General features: G+C 39.3%; 1 protein-coding gene across 2 annotated transcripts in view; it reads left to right on the top strand.

The window, feature by feature from the left end:
- The window catches only part of LOC131678920 (uncharacterized), a 466,403-nt gene that overhangs the window by 403,924 nt on the left and 38,326 nt on the right, over positions 1 to 24,153 (top strand). For both annotated transcript variants that reach the window (XM_058959364.1, XM_058959363.1), the window contains exon 5: positions 16,069 to 16,113. In XM_058959364.1, coding sequence (XP_058815347.1) covers positions 16,069 to 16,113 — 45 coding nt within the window. The remainder of the gene's footprint in view (positions 1 to 16,068; positions 16,114 to 24,153) is intronic.

Genomic DNA, 24,153 nt, shown 5'->3' with positions numbered 1-24,153 from the left:
TATTAGGTCCGATATGACTACCCTGCGGAATTTCTCGGAGCTCACATTGAAAGGAGAGGTCAATACAGGAAAGGATCATTGAACCTACACGTGTCTCGCTTTATAGCTACCGGTTGATCTTGTCAAAAGCAGCGTATATATAACGTCGCCAAATTGCGCTACTTTGAAGGACTTGTTGATGAAAGATGCGTAGGACACAAAATTTGTAGAAGTTGATCTTTATGCATAAATTCATTCTGTATCTCAGAAATGTAGTACCTGTCCAGTACAATCAGACATTCCATTAGCGTGACTGGAAATAACTGTCAAATTCATTCCCAAAGGTGGCCGCGTCACTTATGAGTAGGCAAAGTGCTTTAGACCGATCTGACGATAGTCTGACCTCCTTCCTTCTCAAATCAGTGGAACGTTTAATCGACCACTACATTCGGGATGGTAGCTTGGGTGAGCATCCGCTGCATGAGATGCAACATGCATATCAGCGGGGGAAGTCTACTACCACCCTGTTACACAATGTTGTCTACAACATTGAAAAAGCTTTTTCACAAAAGCAATCAAGTTTGGGAGTTTTTCTCGATATTGAAGGTGCTTTTGACAACGTGTCTTTCGAATCCATTTTGGAAGCAGCACGAGATCATGGAGTACCTTCATATATCACGAACTGGATACACGCAATGCTTAGCAACCGACATCTGTGCTCATTGTTAAGATAAGTAGAGATAAGGAAACTGAGTGTCTGCGGATGTCCTGAAGGTGGTGTGTTGTCACCACTTCTATGGAACCTTGTCGCCGATAGCTTGTTGAGAAAACTTGGATTTCCGACGTATGGTTTCATTAATTATTGTCGAAGATCAAGTTAAGTACGTTTGGGGTAATTCTTGATTCAAAACTTAATTGGACAGCTCACATCGATTTCAGGATCAAGAAAGCTTGCATGGCCTTTGGCCAATGTAGACGGGCTTTCGGCAAATCTTGGGGACTCAAACCTAAGTACATTCAGTGGATCTACACAACAATTGTTAGACCAATACTGGCATACGGGTGCCTTGTTTGGTGGCAGAAGGGAGAAGTCATGACAATCCAATCAAAGTCAAACCATCTTCAGAGGATGGTCTTGATGGCGATGACTGGTGCGTTCTCGACAACACCTACTGCTGCTCTCGAGGCGCTCTTGAACATAAAACCACTACATGTGTTTCTGAAACAAGAAGCACTTTCTTGTGCATACCGTCTTAAGGTTACTGGGCTCTGGAACAGTAACCCAACAGATCGTGTAACCAGCCACACAAGACTGTGGCCCCAAACACTTGTACACTTGCTCCCAGTGACCTTACACTCACATGTAGTTTTCCTTTTAAAACTTTCAATGTGAGAATTCCTCTTCGCGAGGAATGGCTGTCTGGCTGGATGGAGCGACAACTTGAAGAATGCGTAGTTTGTTATACTGACGGTTCTTTGTTGGAGGACCGAGCCGGTGCTGCACAGTGGTCGGAAACGCCAAAAATGTGAACTTAATTCACTAGAGGCCAAACCATCGAATACATTCACAGGGTGTCTTTGGAGGAATTGTTCGTATGAATGTTTCCCACAATCTGATAACAGTTGAAATTAGGCACGGCTTACTATGATCAAGCTAAAAAAATAACTTTTTATACTGACGAGGTAGAAAGTTGGTGTCTTCGACAAAGTTTTAGAAATGTTCATTGTGAAAAATTTTGTTGAAGAACTTGAGCTTGTAGGATTAAAGGTTATCGATTTATAAGGCGTTTTCTATGGCAACCCGCTTAAATCTAGTAAATCTGATTTTTGAATGGAAAAAGTAAAAAAATATGATAAAGTAAGCTTACCCTATTCATAGGGTTTTAGAGTGCCACGCACCAAACCTTGTTAGCTTTATTGTGTATAGTTTAGACAGTTAAAAAAGTACCTGTTCGTGCATTTTGGTTTGCACCTTTCTTTCTTATACGTAGTTGAAGTTGGCGTAAAAAAATGTAAAAATCCTTAATAACTTTGAAACAAATGAGTCTTTTTACATAGTCTTCGAAAAAATTATGTAGCTTTGATACCTACACATTTGTCTTGAACATAGTTTACACGAGAAGTCACAATGAAAAAAGTTATATTAAAAAACTAGATTTAAGGGGGTTGCCATAGAAAACGCCTTATAAATCGATAACCTTTAATCCTACAAGCTCAAGTTCTTCAACAAAATTCTTCACAATGAGCATTTCTAAAACTTTGTCGAAGACACCAACTTTCTACCTCGTCAGTATAAAAAGTTAATTTTTTTAGCTCGATCATAGTAAGCCATGCCTAATTTCAATTATTATTAGATTGCGGGGAATATTCATACGAACAATTCCTCCAAAAACACCCTGTGAAGCTGATGGTTTGGCCTCTAGTGAATTAAGTTCACGTTTTTGGCGTTTCCGTGTTGGTGTCTATTGTCATGAGATGAGATTAAGCCAATCTTATTCGCTTGGTAGATACTGTTACCGTATTACAAGCAGAAATCTTTGCGATTCTGTGTGGCGTACAATCCGCACTTCAAAAGGGAATTTGCGGTAAAAGAATCTATTTTTGCTCTGACAGTCAGGCTGCCCTGAAAGCACTTAGTTCGCCAGATTCGAGATCGAAATTAGTAATCGCATGTCGAACTCAAATCGAAGAACTTAGCATTTCAAATGCTATCTACCTTCTATGGGTACCCGGTCATTCCGGTATTACTGGAAATGAATGGGCGGACGAATTGGCTAGAGCTGGCGCTGCGACTGATTTCGTTGGTCCAGAACCAGTTCTACCACTGTCGATAAGTTGAATTAAGCACAAGATTCGCTCTTGGGCTGCATTCGAACATGCCAACCATTGGCGTAGCTTGCAAACTTGCGTTCAAACAAAGACTTTTCTGCCGGGTTGTGAGTCCGAAAATGTCAAGAAATTTGTTGCATTTTTCCAAGCACAACTGCAGTATTCTGGTCAGGGCACTGACTGGACATTGCAAACTCAATTATCACATGGCTACTATTCAGCGCGCTGAGTATTATTCATGTGATCTTTGTGAATCCGATTACGGAACACCATATCATTTGATATGCAATTGCCCTGTATTAATGCAATTGCGTATTCGGATTTTTGGTTCTCCATACATAGATGAACCTATGTACAGAGAGCTGAAATTTAAGGATATGCTTTTGTTCCTAACCCAGTGTGGTAAAGAGCTATAGTTTTTAGCCGTATTTGAATGCCTCCGGGGTTGAAAGTTTTATTCCTGCTATTGTAGCACCTGCAGATCGGTCAGTATCACTCCGGGGGTGCAGAATGCTCTGTTTTAATTGTTCTGTGTCGTTGCTTTCCTTACCCCTAACCTTACCACTTCCCTAATCTTTCCCATCAGAAGAATGATGAAAAGGCGATTCTTGGCACAAATCTCCGATCAACATGGGGAACGGGCCATTTGAACCAGACGCTACTGATTCCTGATTCCTGAACTCCGACAAGACAAAGTACATAGTAGCCGGTAGTGAACGAGGCAGTCCGAACGGTGTTAGATCTGGCCTGTAAACAAATGCGTTTTCGGAGATATCTAAAGTACCGTAGCCTGCGGACGCGCACAAAATCAGTCCTGTGGAAAGTACCATTGGGCTATCGTATGCTCGATGTGTTTGATAAAATGGCCTCACCGGAACAATGGTTATTGGCGGAGGAACACAACGGCATTAAAATTTTCAAAATTAAAATATATGCATCGCAAGAAAAATATTGTTTTAATTTTTAACTGGAAAAATCGCATAGTTGGCAGCACTGTCGCTAAGAGCTAATATTTTTTCTGGACTCCTTGAACAAATTCCTGTAATTTAATTCAATCAAACCTGAAACTTAAAAAAAATTAATGATTTTGGTAATTTATCAAAACGAGGGATGCTCCCATGGCCCGAGGGGTGGTTCAATTGACACAAAAATTAGGATTTTAACAAATGAAATGCCTCCAAAATTGGTTAAAATCCGTGAAGTTCGATTACATGTGCCTTGTTGACCAATTCGCGCGGAATTACCCATATGTATTTATAGGTAGTGTATTTCTTCCTTGTGCGTTGTGAGCCTCAGCGACCGTATATTTGATTGCAGAATTTTCGCTTGTGTAGGCCACACGTGTTCTGTTAATTCAATATTTCTTTTGTTTCGATCCGATCGCATTTAATATAAGTTGAGTGCATTTCGATTTCGACTCATCAGGATCCGACACTAACTTAGAGTATGAATAACTTAGCGCCAGAGCTTGCTGCTAGATCCCAGAAGGAAACATGTGATGTCCCGAATGAAAAGAAGCGCTGAAATGCTTCGGAACACAAATCGCCTTTTACGCGCAAATGTTCACCAAGTATTCCGGCTAGGGTGAGAACTGGTTTTTACCTAATTTTCTCCTTATGTACAAATATGGCGATCACATTTGCTATTCCGCTCTGACTATTTCATCCTGTTCCTGACTTCGATGTCTTTCCGTCCTGATCTCTTTGTACTGTACAAACCAGAAAGTATTTACGATTTAATGTTCAAATCCCCAATTGCATTGTTTTTTCTTCTTGATTATCCTTTCCAACTTAATTTTAAGCATCACTCTTTGATTCTTCCAGTTTTTTCTTCTTTATCTTATATTGTTGAGTTTCCTTCTGTTTGCGCCTGTAAAATTGGCGCCCACACTGCATTGCGCTTTATTCTGTTTGTTAATCTCAATTTCCTTCTTCTCCTTGCTATCCTAAAAATCGCCCGAATTCACAAGATGAACCTTTTTTGGCTCGACAGTTTTAGTACCACATATGACCGCATTAAGTGCACCAATATTATTTTATATTTTATGTACTTAATTTGTTTAGTTTTTGTCTAGTTTGCTTCTATATTTATTCAATTCTGCCTTTTGAGTTACACAGGACAATAATTCAATTCTTTTTTTTTTATTTTTGATTATAGAGGTTTTAACCTTAGGGTCGTTCGCCTCTTTGTCGGGTTAGAGAAATCTCTTTAGAAAAATCTCTAACCCTATATGCGGGGTTGGGAATTGAACCCAGGTGAGAGACACGAAAAACTTACAACTACTGCAAAGGGAATCTGGTGACAGATCATACCTTTTCGGTCGAACTTCTTAAAGGCGAGAGTGATCAAGGCTGTACGCATCAATCCACTGCGTGATTGTGATGGTTTGGGTAGAAGATGAAATACCGTCCGAGTCATGTAATCTATCTATAAGAAGGACCGTAAACTTGATACTCACACGTGTTCTGTTTAGCAGACTGTGATTATTGAATGAATTTTTCGTTGGCGAATACGAAAGCGAGTTTCGAGAAAAACCCTCCATATCGGACCAGATATTTTTCCTGTGACAAATTCTGGATAAATTTTAAAAATACGACTTGCGGGTTTATCTGTTGGTGGACTCCAACAGATAATACCGATAGAGCTAAAACTGTTGAATTAGCGGTTACAACTGCATATATCCTGCCAAACCTACTAGATTTTTGGGATTTGGAACAACTTTTGTGTCCGGTAATGGCGTATAACGTATAAAATATTGTTTAGCCGAGTTCGATCACTGTAAAGTTTGTTTTTAGAACACTCTTAGGATTCTGATGGCATGCTTCGTTGGATTGTGGTTGAATCTTTTTCAGGATTATAATGAAATTCTTCTTAGTATTTTGACGGTATCCTATTGAGAGCTCTGCAGGAGTCCTACTGAGGAACGTGATAGAATATTTTTGAGTATTCTCATAGAATTCTTATAGAATTCTTCGGATTGCATCGTTTTCGGGATCCATATCCTTCTCAGTTTCTAGCATTATATTGCAAACGAATTTGAAGTAATCCTTTTCGAGATCCTGGTGAAATCCTTTTCAAGATTTTGGTGGAATTCTACTCAAGATTCTGCTTAAGTTCCTCTCTGGGTTCAGGTGGAGTTGTTGAAGCTTCTTTCTCAAAATGAGAAACACTACGGATGTTCATGATCTCTTCAGGATTCTGATGGAATCGTTTTACGTATTTCAAATCTATTCAATTATTGTGATGAAAACATTGCTCAGAGTTGTGGCGGGTCCTACTCAATATTTAGACGTAATTTTGTTCAATATTGGGCCCCTTTTCAGAACGTCAACATTCTCCAGCTCAGGATGCTACTGATACCCTAATCAGGATTCTGATGGAGTGTCAAATTAGCAGATTTCCACAAAAAATACCGAACAGGAAAAAATTACAAATATTTTCGAACTTATCTTATTCGATGTAAAAAAATAACTAAAAAGACTTAGTTCTAGGAATCAAAGAATGGGTGAGTCGAAAGAGGCAGTTGTCTTATTTGGACCTTGCACAGTATTTGAAATGGCTGCTACAATATCTAAAACTAATCAACAAGTTGCGTTCAATTTTCATTGTTTATTTAGTACATCCTGGAACTAGAATTAGTGTAATATCTGTCATAGTTTCTTTCCCCCATTCTCTCTTCTCTTTATCCTCAAGCAACGCCACGTAACTATAAAGGTCAGATTGCCACATGTTAACTGCGAATTATATTATGCGGATACAGTTAAGAAAAATTGCAGCGCATAAATATTTTCAATGTTTTGTTATCTTTCCAATTTTTATTACAATATGCTTCATTATAGAAATCGTGAATTAAACACGATATGCTGATAATGTTTAATTTTCGTCGCTCTCATGTTAATGAACGGTTTTACAGGTTCGTGAAATCTTTTATAAGAACTACACTGAAAGAAAAGTGTCAGAAATTTAACGCGAACATTTATTTTCAATATTTCATAGTAGTTTTAACTTCGTTGATTCACATTTCTTGTTTGATTCCTTTCCTTGAATTAAACACAATACGAGAAACAAGCGTATTAACGCCAACTAAGCAACAACTTATGAGTTTAGTGGCGTCCTTCTTGAAGCAATTAACTGTGAAACATATCAGTTTGCGGATGGCAATTCATTCACTTTCAAATGTCCAAATAAAGCGTATTTTCTTTAACATCCGGATGCAAAAAATTAGCTCTCTTGGTATTTAAAAAAATAAACTTAACCGATAATTGTTTAGATTACTATTCTTAACATTCCACACAGTTTAGACACAGATGGTAAAACTTAGTGACGATTTACTCCCACAATCTATTCGTCTCTGCTGCATTATTTTAATACTCTTTTTAGACAATGGCTCTTTTTTTCGGAAAAATGGATTGAAATTTGCACAAGCTATCAATTTTCAATATCGCTGTCATTTTTTTTTTTTTTCAAACACACGATTAACAAATTCATTGTTTGGAGGAAGTAAGCTTTTCAAAAACTTCTATCTAGAATCCGTAGTTGAAATATTGTGTGAGAGCCAAAATTCGCCTATTTGAGTCTACATTCTTAGTCGTAAAATTAAAAGCAGGTGATCTGCATGCAATGTTAAACATTATTAATTACGTTAGAATTTCCAAAATATTAAGTTTTATTCAACTCGCCATCGCAAAATAAAATAATCAAAACGAAAAACGCTAGTTTGTTCATTGTATCGCACTAAAATTTTGAGTGAATTGTCAAGAAAATGGTTTGGTATTTTTTTAAGTTACGCCCTCCTCAAATCATGCTTGTTAAAAAATCTAATCGACATTCGCGAACAGCTAAAAGAACAGTAGGTCTTGTGTACTACCTTGAAGAATTCTCTTAACTCTGTGAAAAAATTTCAAGCTCCAATTTTTAAAAACTACTTCACAGTGTACAACATGTCGGAATTTGGGCGAGAATTTAGCAAAATGTCAGTTTGACCTAGATTAGAAGTTTTGAAAAAAAACTATGCGGTAATTTTTTGTTAGATCTTGACCAACTAAAAATCACGTTTAGATTTGTTTCGAAGTAGAGAAAGACAATTGATATTATTTTAACATAAACTCCACCAAACTTTAATTAAAATTCGTCTAAAGCTTAAGTATATTTCAATTTAATTTTTCTCTCTTTTATCGGATAAATCGGGAGTTAATTGAAACACGATAGGGACAAGTTCCTGAAGGGGAGATAAAGTGGTAAATTGTCTAAATTGTATATTATCCAAAGTCGGACCAGCGCTTTATCCGTGTTTTCCATTTGGTAAATTGATGCTGTTGCCCTAAATCGTTCAGTGAGCCTGTAGTGCTTTTACTTGCACGAATGCTTGTTATGAAGTGTTAAGGTATTTATTGATTTAGCTCAGTGAATCAATATCATTGATGAATAAAACAAATAGGAGTAGCCCTTAGTGGTTTCCTTGAAAACATCGCATATAATTTCTATATAAGATATCCTAAATTCTTTGCCGATCTCAACACATGTCAAAACACGCATTTGGTAATGAACCCTCTCCAATAGTTTACCTAAAACACTAATCTGGAAATCCCGGAAAGACAGTATCAACTTCTCTTATACTAGTTCAGTTCGCACAAAGGAATGAAAGCTACGGTAATGTTCGTCCTTCATTAGGTATCTATAGATTGCTCGAAGCTCCTACAGAGCGAGTAAAGGCACTTTAACCTAGGCTTATTAGCCAGGGCAAGGTGTAAATACCTCTGTCCCATCCCAAAGGACCAAAGGAGTGACATTAAGCTTCTTAGCAATGTCACTCCCAACGATTTATTATATCCACTTAAAAATGAAACGGTCGGTACGGTTGTCCTCGTTTCTTCCTACTTTACGATTCAAAATAATTCGTTAATTAAATGCGACATGAAAATCTGCTTCAAATACTAATCTTGACAAGAAAAACATTTCAGAATAACTGCAGTGTTTTCCAGGATGCTTTTCAATACTGGCTATGTAAAGGTTAGAATAGAATAGAATATAGATTGCTCGAAGCTCCTACTAAAATACTTCGAATAGTGCGGAGTAAAGTATAAACACAATTTTTTAATTGGAGAATTTTACACAGATGTACGCAAACACACCCGAAAACATTTTCTAATATGTCATACACTAAGGTGAACAATGAGCTAACATATTATTTTTGAATTGGTTGTTCTCTACTTGATCTGTTTATAACTGACACATTGGATACAGTTCTACGATTTAACCGGATATCGAAAGATATCAAAACAGGGTTTTATCTTCTGTAGGGGAAACTGGGGCTAATCATCAATCAGCATACATCGATCAATCGCTGTTTTTGTACGAGGAATCGCATATTAGAATAGTTTACCTCCCAAGATGAAATCAAGTTTGTCTGATTAGAATTCCAAGCAAAGGTTTTAATCTGAGCCCAACAGTCATAGTCGTAGTTAATTTATATATTTGAAGAGTTTCTTCACATTTTTAGACGCATTAGTACAACTTCTGGATATTCCCAGTCTTTTTCACAATCGCTCAGTAAAGTTCGGTGAGCCGAAGCTGAAGGCTTTTTTGGTGAATTGATGTTATTATCAACGAAATCTGTGCCGCTAAATCCGGCCAAAATATTGGACGGGTACTATGGTTCTCATATAAAACAAGTTTTACTGAAGATACTCAGAACGATAGATTTCCGCATCTATATTTCCTGTAGTGTAAAAATGGTGCACTTCAAACCGCAGAAGCATATCGCTTGCCATACCAGTACTTTTTGATCAAATTTTTACACCTGTTCGCATCACCTACATTTTCTCCTACATACCAAATTGATGCTAGGTCAGGTAGATACTGAATCCAAACAGTTCGAACAATTTATGTCAACGTTTTTTGTATTTATTTATTGAGATTTTAACCCCAAAGGGTCATTTGCCTTTTTTGGAAATAATATAGTATTCAAATCATAAAAATTAATTAAAAAATCATAAAATATTGGTGCTGTCTAGTCTGGCTGTACGGCTTCTCTTATTAATTTTCTTGCTGGCTTTGCCTTCTCTCTGGCTCGTGTTTACGTCCATATCATCGTCGCCAGAGTCATTTTTGCTGTTAGATGTTTGGTGTTTCTTGTGTTTTAGAGTGATTTTGGTATGGCCGTATTCTTTCTTATTAATTTATACCCTAGGTTTGTTAGCTATTGACTTGGGGATACCGTGGAATATTAGTTGTCCGGCATTTGTTTTTTTTTGCTGGCTGTCTATATTGTATCAGCAGATGTCGAAGGTTGTTTGATGGTTTGTGGTAGATATATTTTCTTTGGTTGTTTTGGCGCACGTAGTGTGCCGTCTGGTTACAGAACTGGCACATGGGCGTCTTCCCAGAGTATGTGAATAGGGCTCCTTGTACGTAGTTAACACCTTGAGATGATCTGCCCTCGAAAGTCAAGTAAGATATGCTGGTTCAACCGCAAGGAAAAAGTTTCTCCAAGTGTCGTTTGTGACGGATTCCAGTTATCTATACGGCAACATGAATTTTTTAATATAATCCGTGCTATTGCAAAACAGTGTAGGCGAATTTCCGCCAGATCAAGGTTATTATGCACGGGGATCTTCGTTTTGACGTTTTCATATTCGTCGTCGTAGAGCAAGTTGTTTTTCGTTACGAAACTTTCCGCCTTGGCTAAGGAGTTGAGCATTATTAGTACTACTTGTCTCGTATGATGCAGTTGTATGTGTCACATTTCTTTAAACAGAATTTCCATTTTCACCTTAATCAACTGTTTCGCCTCGCACACTGTATGTCTAAGACGAGTCTGCGAAAAGTCAATCGCGATTGTGTTCTCCCATAATGGGCCAAAATTTATTTTGTGGTTCACTCTTTTTACTCATAGTTGGGGGCAACGGGACTTTGCTGTTCTATAGTTTACACGTACACGCTATAGCGGTGTGACGCAGGTAGTATTTTTTGTTTGTGAGCTGTTCACAAGCTGAGCGTTTTTTTTACTTCTGGTGTCCTACGAGATGAGAAGCCAGACTGTTATGCCAAAGTCTAAAGCAACAGGCTGCTCTCGATTGATGAGAATCAATTTTTATTTTTCTTGCTTTTTCCGTTTGTTCGGTTATTCTACTTTCGTCATTATTTTTTTTCCTAATTTCTCATTTTATATTTGCGTCCATTTTCATTATTTTCCTTCATTTTTCTTTTTATTATTGCCTTATTTTAAATTTTATCAACTTGCTTTTCTTCTATTATTTGAGTTTTCTTCTTTTTCAATTCGTTTTTACATATTTTTAATATTTGTTTCATTCTATTCTTCACTTTCATTTTCACATGTTGTCATTCATTTTCTCGATTTATGTAATTTTAATTTGTTTATTATTATTTTTTCGATCGCCTATTTTTTAACATGGGGTAATTTCGGAAGAGATGCCGCGTCGGGTGAGATGCCGCACTTTCTATAATTCGTATATAGGGTCACCTTTATACGGCAATATGATATTGTGAGATTGTCTTTCGAAGAATTACAACACTGGAGATTTTAAATAATCCTAATTATTAACTCACGACAATTTTATTAACATTTGTATGCGTCCAGTTGCATCACAGAGTGCCGAAAGTTTTGCAGTACCACATTAAAATTCCATTTTTTTTAAATTTTAATTTCAAAGGAAAATGTTGTCGTGCGGCATCTCTCCCATATAATTGGGAGAGATGCCGCATCAAAATTGCTGGTGAAAGTGAGCTCCATGCTGGTGGTGACTTCTACTGAATTAGTTATGGGATTTGCGTTTCGACTTCGTCTCATCAAAATCCGACACTAACTTAGTGACAGAACGTTAATCCGGCGGTCATTAGTATTCCTACAAAGTATGGCTGTAAAAATTTGACACTACTACGAGCCATCAACTGTCGAGCAGAGTCAATTAATATACAAGACTTGGCCCTTCAGATTTCGGAAGAATTCTCCAGCGGTTTATATACCTTTATTTTATGAGAAAGATAATAAATCGAAACCCCTCCTATGAGCAAATTCAGTGCACGCGCCAATTTTTAATTGTACAAACGCACCGCGAGTAATTTTAAGTGATTGTGATGCAAGTATATGTATTGTAAAAATGCGACGAATCTCTAGAAATAGACCCCACCGTATGCTTATCTTACTATCCACTCGGGCCAAAAGTGTGACGCCAGCCTTGCTGCCGATGTTATTTACTTTTGCTAGGGTTTTTAGTTTCCAACACTCAAAACTTTAGTCACACGGTCTCAAGGGTGAACATATAAACGCCCGTTCCCTCACGATCATGAAATATCCACGGCCTCACATCTGAATCGTATACTCAATATTACAATCAGAATCATGGCCCGCTGCAATAAGCCTTAAGCAGTGTTCTAGTGGGTGGCATTTCCCGTCTCGTCTGCAATTGTAATGAGTGATTCTGATCATATGGCTCATACTGACTATGGGTTCGCTATGACCATAATTGGTTATAGCAGCAGGAAAGCGGAAGAAAGCATGGGATCGTAAACGATGAATATTGAAGTTTTACTGTTGAAGCTGTCCAAGTTCAAAGTTAGGAACCAAACAAAACCTTGACGACAACTGAGCATCATCATTCCAGGGAAGATGGCGCAAAGCAAATCGTAGGAACGGCCTCGAGACGGCTGCCCAGACCACCGATGCATAGCGAACTAGACAGCAATAGCGATATCATAAACAGTGCATATTTCGGAAATCTTTTGTTGTACGAATCCTTAACAAAGGTGTCTCTCCGAATCTTGTTTCCACAAAGTCCCTAATTTAAAATCGATGAATGCTTACGAGTTAAGGAAATAACGGAGCACTTACATTCATTACAAAACATTTGATTATTGCTACACCAGTTGAAGAAAAAATTTTAGATTGCATTGAAGAGGTGTTGCACTAACCATCATAAAATGTCAAGACATTTTATGATGGTGAGTAGCTTGATGTTGTCGGCATTGGGAAGTTTAAGACATTTGAGAGAATAGTAGACATCGTTCATGTATAACAGAAAGATTTTTTGTCCCAGGGTGCTGCCCTGTGGAACTCCGGATAGCTAAAAAAAGCTATCTACAGTTTTTAATGCACATTTGACGGCCAATTATATAAGAACGTGACAAACTCAAAAAAGAATGTTGAAAACCGAGTCGTTTGAGCTTTGCAAGAGCTACACGGTAGTTTAGCTGAAGTAAGGTCTTTGTTTAAAGTTTATTTATCCAATTGAAAAAGAATCATTTAAGTCACAGCAAACGTGTCATACGGTAAGATTGGCGAGGAACAAAACAATGCTACCAAATTTTTCCCGCCTACTGTGAAAGTTCTCTCGAATTAAGAACTACGTTGAAAAATCAGAACGAAACTTTTGCTAGGACGTACGTACTAATGAGAGCCTCTCTTGTTTACTTTCTCTTTCTGTGATTGTGATGTAATTATGAAACTTTTCAATAAATCAGTAATAAATTTTCAAGGTATCTAACAAGTTTATAAGCATTGTCTTGTTAGGCTTATTTATCTAAATCTGTTGTATTTTAACGCAAAAAGTATGTATGTACTAAGGGTTAAGGTTAAGGGTTAAGGGTTCATTTTGGAGAAATCCCTTTCTTTACTATGTTTGTAGAAATAAACTATTTCTACGAATTTAACAACGGAGGAGAATATAAACAAATAGTATGTCTCATATTCAGTTATATCCGATTGGATAGTTTCTTCAGAAACACAACTTATGAAATTCCTATCTCTTTTCTCAACGGGTCTCTGCAGACCCCGCATCACAAAACTAAACAGAGACCACAAACTGACCCCAACCCATCCTGGTTGACCATCAATCAGACCCGTAATTCGTCACGGTCAACGAGTTCGTTCAGTGTCAGCCCGGTTTGTCACACACACGCGCATGGACATTTTGCACTATTCCAGCTGGAACAAAACTGATTAAAATTTTCCAACCTCCGTCACCGCCTGCCTGTCAGTGCAGCACGCGCCGCCTGCTAGATGACCGACCCCTCTGCAAATCTGCATCGAGAACCTCTTCTAATTCCATCGACGACAACGTCGACGTCCAAGCAGGCGAAGTAAATTGTGTCTCCTTTCAGACCTGACAGGGTTCGGGGTGTAAAAGAAAATTAAATGACTATCCTTCGGCGAGATATGGGGTGGATTTAGCCGCGTACCGTTCCATATCTAGAGCAGGACTGGTCCTTCTGCACATGTCGATATATTTTCATTTTCCCCTCGCTACCCGCCCGCCCCCGACACGAACGACCATCCCAGCTTAATGCAGTGACAGAGTGTATTTCACGGGGGAGGTGTAATAAAAATGGAACCTTTTATATCCAAATGAAGAAAAGATCTTCGAAAATGTGCTTGAACATGGTTCAAGCAGAGAAGAGTAAAAAGGATTCTGCGGCATCCGGTCAGCACCACCAACAAACGCCGAGAGCTGAGAATGACCATCTGCCCCCGCTCAGAAAGGTCACGAGCCACAAGCAGATGGATGTCGCTGGTCGGGACATTATTAAGAGGACATTATACCTATTATTTACAGCATTCCGGTGTGTCCCTGCGAGTATGAGACTGCGTTCGCTCGTACGGTGCGACAGTATCCTTTTTGGCATCTCTTGACCATTTCGCATCTATATTTTACGAGTTACTTATGGATCTCCGTCCGTCCGTCGCTCTTCATGATTATTGTTCCCAGAGGGTTTTAAAATTTATACCCGTACGCATCGTCCCCTGTCAGGACGACAGTTCGTAAATTATATCCCCGGTCACCCACCGTCGCAGGGGTCAGTACCGGTGCGGGCAACGAAACCGCTGCTGGTGCCTGCTATTGAGCCATGTGATCCGGAACAAGAAGGGGAAACAAGTCCAAATATTTTTATGCAAATCGATCACATTTTATGTGAATATTAGCGGTAGCGAGACTGCAGAAATAGGAACCACTGACACACAGTAGGCTGCTGCTGCTAGGGGACATGCGTGACGATCCCGGAGGGCGACAAACATTTGACCTTCTGTCGTTTTGCTTTACGGTTCGGTTTTCAGGCAGAACCTGCAGACCAGAAGTCATTTGCATCGATCAGTCGTCCACATTAGCTTAATTAATTGTTTTCAATTGTGAGCAGTTTTATGCTAAATGAGTGGTAATAAATCGTTGAGGTAAGTAGAGGAAGCAAATATTATCGTTTGGCAGTTCGGGTGACTTTTTTTTGTGTCATGGGGACATAAAAAAACGATGACCAGCATGAGAGAGAATGTTGGTTTTGTGCACAGTCATGTATAAATTATAGGCAGTTTGACATTCTCCGGAAAAATGGAATCAAATCTCGCTTCCCTCGGTGAAATGAGTATGCATATTTATTTGTCCGAATCGGTTGGAATGAGAAAGCTAGTTTTTTTTTGTTATTGCTAATCTCGTTTTGCGGAGCATTTTTTTCCTGGTGAAAAATATCCAGCTGAGAGAGGTGCACTAGGAAGGACGAGAAAAAATGCAATTTACTGCTTTTATCTTTGTTATTCTAAATGGTGTGTAATTTATTTGCCGTTCTCTTTTTACGCACATTTTACTGCTGCAACCAAGGTGAAATCCCAGCACGGTTCTGTCCTCACCTTGCTGGTTATAACTTTGGTCATTAGGCTGTGCCGATCCGAAGAACCACCCCGCATGCAAATTTGATAGAAAAAAATATTAAATTCCCGGCCAGCGCAGAAACTTTCACGGGAACTGATAAAAATGGTCATTCTCGTCAAGCAGATGGTCGATTCCCGGCAAGGTATTCTAAATACGAAACCTCTCCGGTAGTCGAATTTCCTTTTGTCTATGCAAATAAGCATGTGATTTTATGTTCGATCTTTTTTTTTGCTAGGCCCTCCTCTCAGCTTCGTTCTTCACGACGCGTACAGGTTTTCTCTAGTCCGGGCCAAGCGTAAAATGAGCATTTACCAAAAGCAGCAGAAGCTGGCATTCTTCTTTTTCCTGCTCTCAAAACAACCAGCATAGCAGTGCAAGGGAATGCACAAAAGAAACGGAAACAAGGTGCATTCGCAGATGCATCCATTTGCCGTTCCCTTCTTTTCTCTCTATATATGCAAAGCTGATTTTCCAATATGTCAGCATAATTTGTCTTCGTCTAACTGCGTCGTGTTCTCGTTTTTTTCTTCTCTAACAATTTTCTCCGCCACAGCTTTTATACGATTTATACTAACAACGGCACCATTCCACTTTATCATTGCAGACATTAGCCGCCTCTCGAAGTCGCCGTCCCCGCCTCCATCCCATGGTAAGTTAACAACCGATCGCAACACATAAATTATTACCGAAAATTACCTATTCAAATTGATATTCAACACTTTTTTTCGTTGTTGTTGTCCCTTGCTGGGCAACCCCTTTCCTACGTCACGTGCCAAAAATTAAGTCGCCTCCGTTATTTTTTTGCCAATCAACAATCAATTGGCTGTTTGTAGTTCCGGCCCATTTTTTTTTCGTTTCGCCGCACAACAAACGCCACCAAGAAATAATAACCCCTTCAAGATTCGGGATTGGCTGTCGTTTTGGCAGAGCGGCCGCGTGAAATGAAGGACGGGCACCAGAGCATATGCTTTGGCCGGAGCTACACAGACACGCGGGTTACCCCGAATGTCGCCAAAACGGCAGCAGACGACACACGACCTAACACGAAGCGACGACCGACCGACCGACCGGGGTTCGATCAAGGATGATTATCGGCTCCGTTGCATACATGTGTACGTGATCGTTATCGGTTGCAACCGATTGAATCGTTACGGTAGTGAGGATTATGAATTGATTGTTTCCGGTTTAATGACATTTTTTCTCCTATTTCAAAAAGTCCCCGTTTTTTTATCGAATCACGCGCAATTGTTGCAGCGTGATAATCGATGCTTCTGCCTACTGCGATTAGAATGGGAGTAGAGCAGTGGGAGAGAAATTGGTCTACAGCGTCTACAGGCTACTGACATGTTTTTATAAGAAATGTCATTCGATACACAGTGGAACAGGGGGCAAAATCGAGCTACAATTTGACAACTTTGGGTTTGATCTATACACAGGGTGTTTATTTGCTTCATGGTTCAGGTTCAACTGAGAAAACCTCAAAAGCGGCCATTTTTGAAAACGAAAAAGACAGTTGTTGTTTATTTGTGGCTTAACCTTTTGGTCATTCGCCTTTTAGAATGTTTTGGTTACTTACAACTACAATAAAATGTTCTCAAGTTCGGAAAACAATGGAACAATCACGTTTTTACATTACGTAAACAGGACCATGGACAAAAATCATGTGCTCTTCAAGTATGTTCAATTTCCCTTCAGAAACGCTCGCATAACGCTTTTATTAGTGGAAATATTTGTTTTAGTTTTGTAAACTTCAGTCACGGTTTTCGACGTGTATATTTATATTATATTTCCTAATTATACATCATATTATCATGATTTAATCTGTTCCACAATATTCCGCCACGTCACTCGCTCAGTTGCTGCTTGTCTCCAACCTCTCAGGTGCCCGATACTCACCAAGTTCTGCTCCACTTGGTCAAGCCACCGGGAACGCTGCGCTCCTCTCCGTCTTGTACCTTCCGGGTTGGAGGTGAAAACCAACTTGGTTGGGTTGTTGTCCGGCATCCTCACAACATGCCCCGCCCACCGTACCCTTCCAGCTTGAGCTACTTTCCGGATACTTGGCTCACCATAGGGTCGCGCAAGTTCGTGGTTCATCCTTCTCCACACGCCATCCTCCTGCACACCATCGAAGATCGTTCTCAGCACCCTTCTTTCAAAGACTTCGACCTCCTCGAGCATTGTCCACGTCTCGTGCCCGTAGAGAACCACCGGTTCAATCAGTGTGTTGAACATGGCGCATTTCGTGCAGTGGTGGAGCTTCCTGGATCTCAAAGTTTTGTGGAGCCCATAGTAAACACGACTTCCAGAGATAATACGCCTTCTGATCTCCCGGCTGGTATTGTCCGCAGTCACCAATGACCCTAGATAGATGAACTCGTCAACCACCTCGAACTCGTCGCCGTCGATCGTAATACTACTGCCCAAGCGTTCCCTATCGCTATCGGTTCCGCCAGCCAGCATGTACTTCGTCTTAGACACATTTATCTTCAGTCCTACTCGTGCTGCTTTGCGCTTCAGTCGGGTATACAGATCTGCTACCGTCTTCTTGTTTCTGCCGCTCTTCGCATTACACCTTCCAGCGCTATATTGAACAGCAGGCAGGACAACCCAACGCCTTGTCTTAGTCCCCTGCGTGTTTCGAACGGACCCGAGAGGCCGCCCGAAATTTTGACACAACACCTTACATCATCCATCGTAGGCTTAATCAGTCTTTTCCGCTTCCCAGGGAAGCCGTTCTCGTCCATCATTTTCCATAGCTCTACACGGTCCACCGTGTCATAGGCGGCTTTAAAGTCTATGAACAGGTGATGTGTCGGGACCTGGTATTCACGGCATTTTTGGAGGATTTTCTGTATAGTAAAGATTTGGTCGTTTGTTGATCTGCCGTTGATTCAACCGGCCTGATAACTCCCGACAAATCCATTTACCAGAGGTGATAGGCACCGGAACAGAATCTGGGGTAGCACTTTGTAAGCGGCATTTGTCACTGTGATCGCTTTGTAGTTTTCACAGTCCAATTTGTCGCCTTTCTTGTATATCGGGGTGATGACCCCTTTCTTCCACTCCTCCGGTAACTGTGCTCTGTCCCAGATTCTTTCGATTATTCGGTGCATGTATTCCGTCAGTTTCTCCGGGCCCACGTTGAAGAGTTCCGCTCCTAGACCATCCTTACCAGCTGCCTTGTTGTTCTTGAGCTGTTGAATAGCCTCGTTAACCTCATTCGTAGTGGGCGCCGGTACATCCCCATCGGCTGCGACACTGACATAATCGTCCTCCTCGAACGCCCGATTGTCCACCTGCGCACCATTCAGATGTTCATTGTAGTACTGCCTCCACCTTTCGACTACCTTCCTTGTCTCTACACATTTCGGCCCGCGGCACAAAACCGTTCCGAGAGTCATTCAGCTTCTTGAAGAACGCCCGTGTTTCTTGAGCGCGATACAGCAGCTTCATCTCCTCTCTCTGACTCTTCCAGGCGGCGCTTTTTGTCCTGAAAAAGACGAGTCTGCTGTTTTCGCTTCCATCGTCCACGTTCTGACGAGTGGCTTGAAGCAACATCGCTGCGCGTGCTGCATTCTTCTCGTTACGTACGTTGTCGCGACGTTGGTTTTCCACAGTCGGTCCCAGTTATACCGCGGCGGGCGCCGGTATCTTACACTGTTCACTACGGATAGCTTTGGACGCAGTTTAACCATCACCAGATACTTGTCCGAGTCGATGTTAGCGCCACGATAAGTCCTTACGTCGATAATGTCCGAGAAGTGCCGTCCATCAATCAGAACATGATCAATTTGCGTCTCTGTTTGTTGCGGTGATCTCCAGGTGTATCGGTGCAGAAGGCGGTGCTGGAAGAAGGTGCTCCTTATGGCCATGTTCTTGGAGGTGGCGAAATCGATTAGTCTTAGGCCGTTCTCGTTCGTCTGCTAGTGGGCGCTGAACCTTCCAATTACCGGTCTGTATTCCACCTCCTGGCCAACATGAGCATTAAGGTCACCGATGACGATCTTGACATCATGTCTTGGGCAGCGATCGTATTCACGCTCCAGCTGCGCGTAGAATTCGTCCTTGTCGTCATCGCTGCTTCCGAGGTATGGTTGCACATTCTGTCGCTGACCGGCCACCATCCGATCCCCCACCATCATAAAAGCTGTTCCCAGTTCGTGTTATTACGTTTCCGACGTGTTATTACCAAATCGATTTTCTGTACGTGAGCTTTATGTACTTTATGAACATTATTCACAAATCTACTCATGATTTTATTCATACATTTAGGAACATTAATTCACAAAATCAAAACAGTCTGGATATTTTCTCGTGAATAACATCACGAAACTAGGATTTTTTTCATGAATCTATTCAATCCTCGTGAAATAATTCATGATTTCTAATATATTAGTTCATGCTCGTGAAATAGTTCACAATATTTTCTTATATTATTTATGTATTCGTGAGCTGGTTCATGATGCACTAGTACGATAGTCACAACAGACCAATCGTGCTAGTGAAAAAGTTCACAAAATCAAGAAATATCCGTGAACTGGTTCATGATTCCTAGTGCATGATTTACGATCTATCCTGTATACTTGTGATATTTAGAAGATATCCCCAATCATTTTCAATTTCATGTAACATGGTCATGAAATCGTCACGTGAACCATTTCACAAAATTTGGAGTACAGTGAAGACCCGTTTTTATCAGCCTCTTGAGACATTTAATTTTCTTTCTTTTTAATAAACCGAAGCTCTTAAAATATTCCTCTGTAATGCCTAGATATAGCCTCGTAACCCTTTCTGATTATTTATTTCCCTTAAAACCCGACCAAAAGTCGAAAATTGCATGTAGTACTTTGGGTTCTAGTACATATATTGTCCTTCAAATGATGCTGCCGCATGCTATTTTAAGTGAATCGTTCCAAAATTCCCATATTTGAAATGTTGGCACACCCAAACACTTTCAACCGTCGCGTTTTGCTCACATTTTTTATCGAGCGCTTGAAATATCAGTAATATTCAAGTATAGCTGGATTTTGATAAAAGTGCCGGTTTCGAATTTGGAATAATGGAAAGTTATGCTGACGGCATGTACTTTATTTATATCTATTGATGCTAAAAGATATTATATTGTTTGTTTATGGAAAATGTCAATAACTTTCACGTTTTTGTAACAGACGGTTTCAACACACGTTCATGCTAAATTTTTGAAATACTATTTTGTCCACGTATGTCCACTATATTTCAAGGCAATTTTTGTTCCTCTAAGGATTCTCCATTTGGAACATTATACATATCTTGCCCGAATTTGCCCGTTTTTTGAGTAATCTTTGATTAAGTGGAGACGGATTATAAGATTTTCAGTTTAAAATTTGAACTCGTACTTTTAATTACTGGCTGCACCTCCGGTTGTCGCAGCAAGTCGCACAGTACCTACTGCATTTTGATCAGGAAGAATTGTGTATTTAGTGGTGGCAATTGCATTGAGATTCATAACCATGTTTAAAAGTTATAAAACGTGGAACGCAAAAGACATAATTAATGTTGGTCGTTCATATTGAAAACCAACGAGTTCAACAGAAGTGATCGCTAAAGGTTCCAAATTTTAAAAATCGATTTTTAGACCATAACCACTTGGAAAAAAAATTGGTAAAAAAAGTTTGGCGCTTTTCAAAAGAGAGTCTATATCATTTTTGGAAAAACAAAATATGCAAAGTGGCTTTTTGTGACAAAGTCTTCATGTACAGAAAGTTTCAGTAAAATCTGAGAGGGTGCTGCCAACATTTGTTCGAGTTGGCGCGAAATTCGTCCCCTAATCATTTTCAATTTCATATAACATGGTCATAAAATTTCTACGTGAACTATTTCACAAAATTTGGAATATTGTTCGTGGAATCATTTTTATCCCATGTACTATTTCATGAAAAGCCATATATGTCCAGCTGTTAGCGACCAGTAGGGCATCGCAAAAATTTTTTTTTGAATTCTCATATTGCGACAAATATCAAAGTAAGCTCAGATGCCAAATTTCACATCATTTGGACAATTTTAGACCCCCGCCCACTTCGCTTGAATTTTTTTGAAATTGGTGTTATGGGAAAATATGGAGGAAAAATACATTAAATGCTATTATAACTTTTGAAGTAGCAATCAGAAAATTACAATTTATACCTCTTTTGAAAGGAAATAATCTTAGTATTTGAATGGAAATATTTTTGTTTCTGGGAAAATACGGGAAAGTGGGGTACTGGGTCATTTTGGCCCCAAAATCTCATATTTTTAATGATTTTTCTGCTCCGTGATGCAAATCATACATTTTATCATAAAATCGCACATATTAACTCCATTTAACAACGAAATTCTTATTTGATTTACTACTTTTAGTGTAAAATATGCTTAGGGATCACATGAGAAAACTTTCATTCCTGGAAAAATAGGGGAAGTTGAGGTATTAGGACAAATAACGAAAAAAATGAGATTTGTAGAGTAAATAGCAAAAAGTTTGATGCTTCTGAATTTTAACTCTAACGTTTTTATTTTTGTTTTATTCCTCAGAATTTTACACGTTCAACAAGTTACATTTTATGAAAATTGATTGAAGAATAATAGAGATATATGTATGAGAAAATGATAACATTTAATATGAATGACAAAAAGCCATTTAACCCCAACTTCTCGTATTCGGACTAAGGTCAAAAGGGTTCCGTTTGATTTCTGAGATTTTTTCACATTAGAAAAACTACAAAATATGTATGATTTGCGTCACGGAGCAGAAAAACCATTAAAAATATGGGATTTTGCGGCCCAAATGACCCAGCACCCCATTTTCCCGTATTTTACTAGAAACAAGAATACCTCCATTCAAATACTAAGACTATTTCCTTTCAAAAGAGGCATAAATTGTAATTTTCTGATTGCTACTTTAATGTATTTTTCCTTCATATTTTCCCATACTACCAATTTCAAAAAATTTCAAGCGAAGTGGGCGGGGGTCTAGAATTATCCAAATGATGTGAAATTCGGCATCTGAGCTTACTTTGCCATTTGTCACAATATAAGAGGGGGGCCTTTGAGAATTCAAAAAAAATTTTTTTTGCAATGCCCTAGCGACCAGTAGCAGATACGATCAGATATAAGAAAACTATTAGGGCCTCAAACATCGATGTTCATTTGATAAGATTCAGTTTGATGTCTGGACAGAAAACAAAAACTGCGCTGAAGACTAAAATACCATATAGAGTTTGTGATATAGTTCACAGAACAATATACCTCGAATCAGCCATACTTTTATGATTCAGTTAATATTGTCACGTTACTCCAAGTGATAAATCCGATAGTATCCAAAAAAATAACATCGCGCTAAGGCTTAGCTTTGCTTAGCTTAGTTGACCACCCGTGAGTTTCCCGTAATTGATCAACGCTAGATTATAGTATGATCAATAACGTAGATGGCCACGCCCATGCAGGTCAATTTTCGGATGGGAAGGAATGTTAGTTCAACCCTTGTGACTAATATGACCGAGGAATTCTCTGCATCATCCACAAGTGTCGCAGGATAGGATAAAATGTGAAAAAATTCACTGCGAAATGTTGATAACAAGTTGGCATCTCCACTCTCCCTATCAGACACGTTTCCATCACATATTTATTAAGCGTAATGAATATAATAAACACAACGACAAGGCCTTTTGTTCCATCGGCGGCCCAGAGGAAGAATGGATGGGTGAAGAGCAATACTAGCAAAGACCGACTACCATATCAGCGGTTCAAACTAGAAAGAGTGACGCAGAGTACTACATTGGATGATTTTGAAGGACCAGGAGTGCGTTTTTGCGAAGTTTTAGCTTCGATGGACTTACATTTTCTGACAGAGTGTAGTTCTGGAGTGTTGAAATGTTTACCACTACAGCAAAAGTAGTACAAAGCTAGTTTCAGACCTTCAAGGGAGCTTAGAAATTATTTTTGGAGGTATTCTTCAAGGTAGATTTGTCGGTAGACGGTTCCAGATTTAATAAATAAAAACTGGCACATTTTGACACATCTACAGATCGCTTGCCACACAAAAAAACTTTTTGTGTAATTTGATAGTTTCATCTTAGACCAATTCAAAAAATTTCTTACATGAAAGATTGATTTTTTTAAATACGGTTTTTAAACCAAAGCTTTGAAAGTTATACCTTGGCGTGGTATATTAATAGCCGGTTTTTTATAATATGCTCTTACTTAGTGTAGAATTAGGCTTCAGTTCACGCAATCGTGATTTTTTTCATTAATTTATGAAACGATTTTTTCCCGTGTAACAGCATTGTCAGGAATACGCCGCGTTGAATATGAAGTTAAGACTCATCCGCTAATGAATTCGAAAGAAATGGTTCAGAAATTTTCAGCCGTGACGGATTTTTCCCAAGTTCGCCCAGATAAGTTTAGAATTGTGCTATTCTATATAAACCTAGCAAATGATGTTACTGGCGAAAAGCCGTTTGATAATGACTACCACGTCTACATTCCCGCTTACAAAATTGAGTGCAATGGAGTAGTCACTGATTAGAGTTTGACTTTAGTGGATGTACTGAAGCACGGGGTTGGCATTTTCGCGGACTTCATGCTTCAGCGAGCAAAGATTTCGAATGGTAATCGCACTGGACGGAACATACTATTCTACCCTTCAAACCATATTAAAACATCCAACTTTGTC

This window comes from Topomyia yanbarensis, chromosome 2 (genome assembly GCF_030247195.1).
Source record: "Topomyia yanbarensis strain Yona2022 chromosome 2, ASM3024719v1, whole genome shotgun sequence".
In the NCBI taxonomy this organism is placed as follows: domain Eukaryota; kingdom Metazoa; phylum Arthropoda; class Insecta; order Diptera; family Culicidae; genus Topomyia; species Topomyia yanbarensis.
Note: the sequence above shows the minus strand (reverse complement) of the source record. Positions and strands in the feature narration are given on the sequence as shown.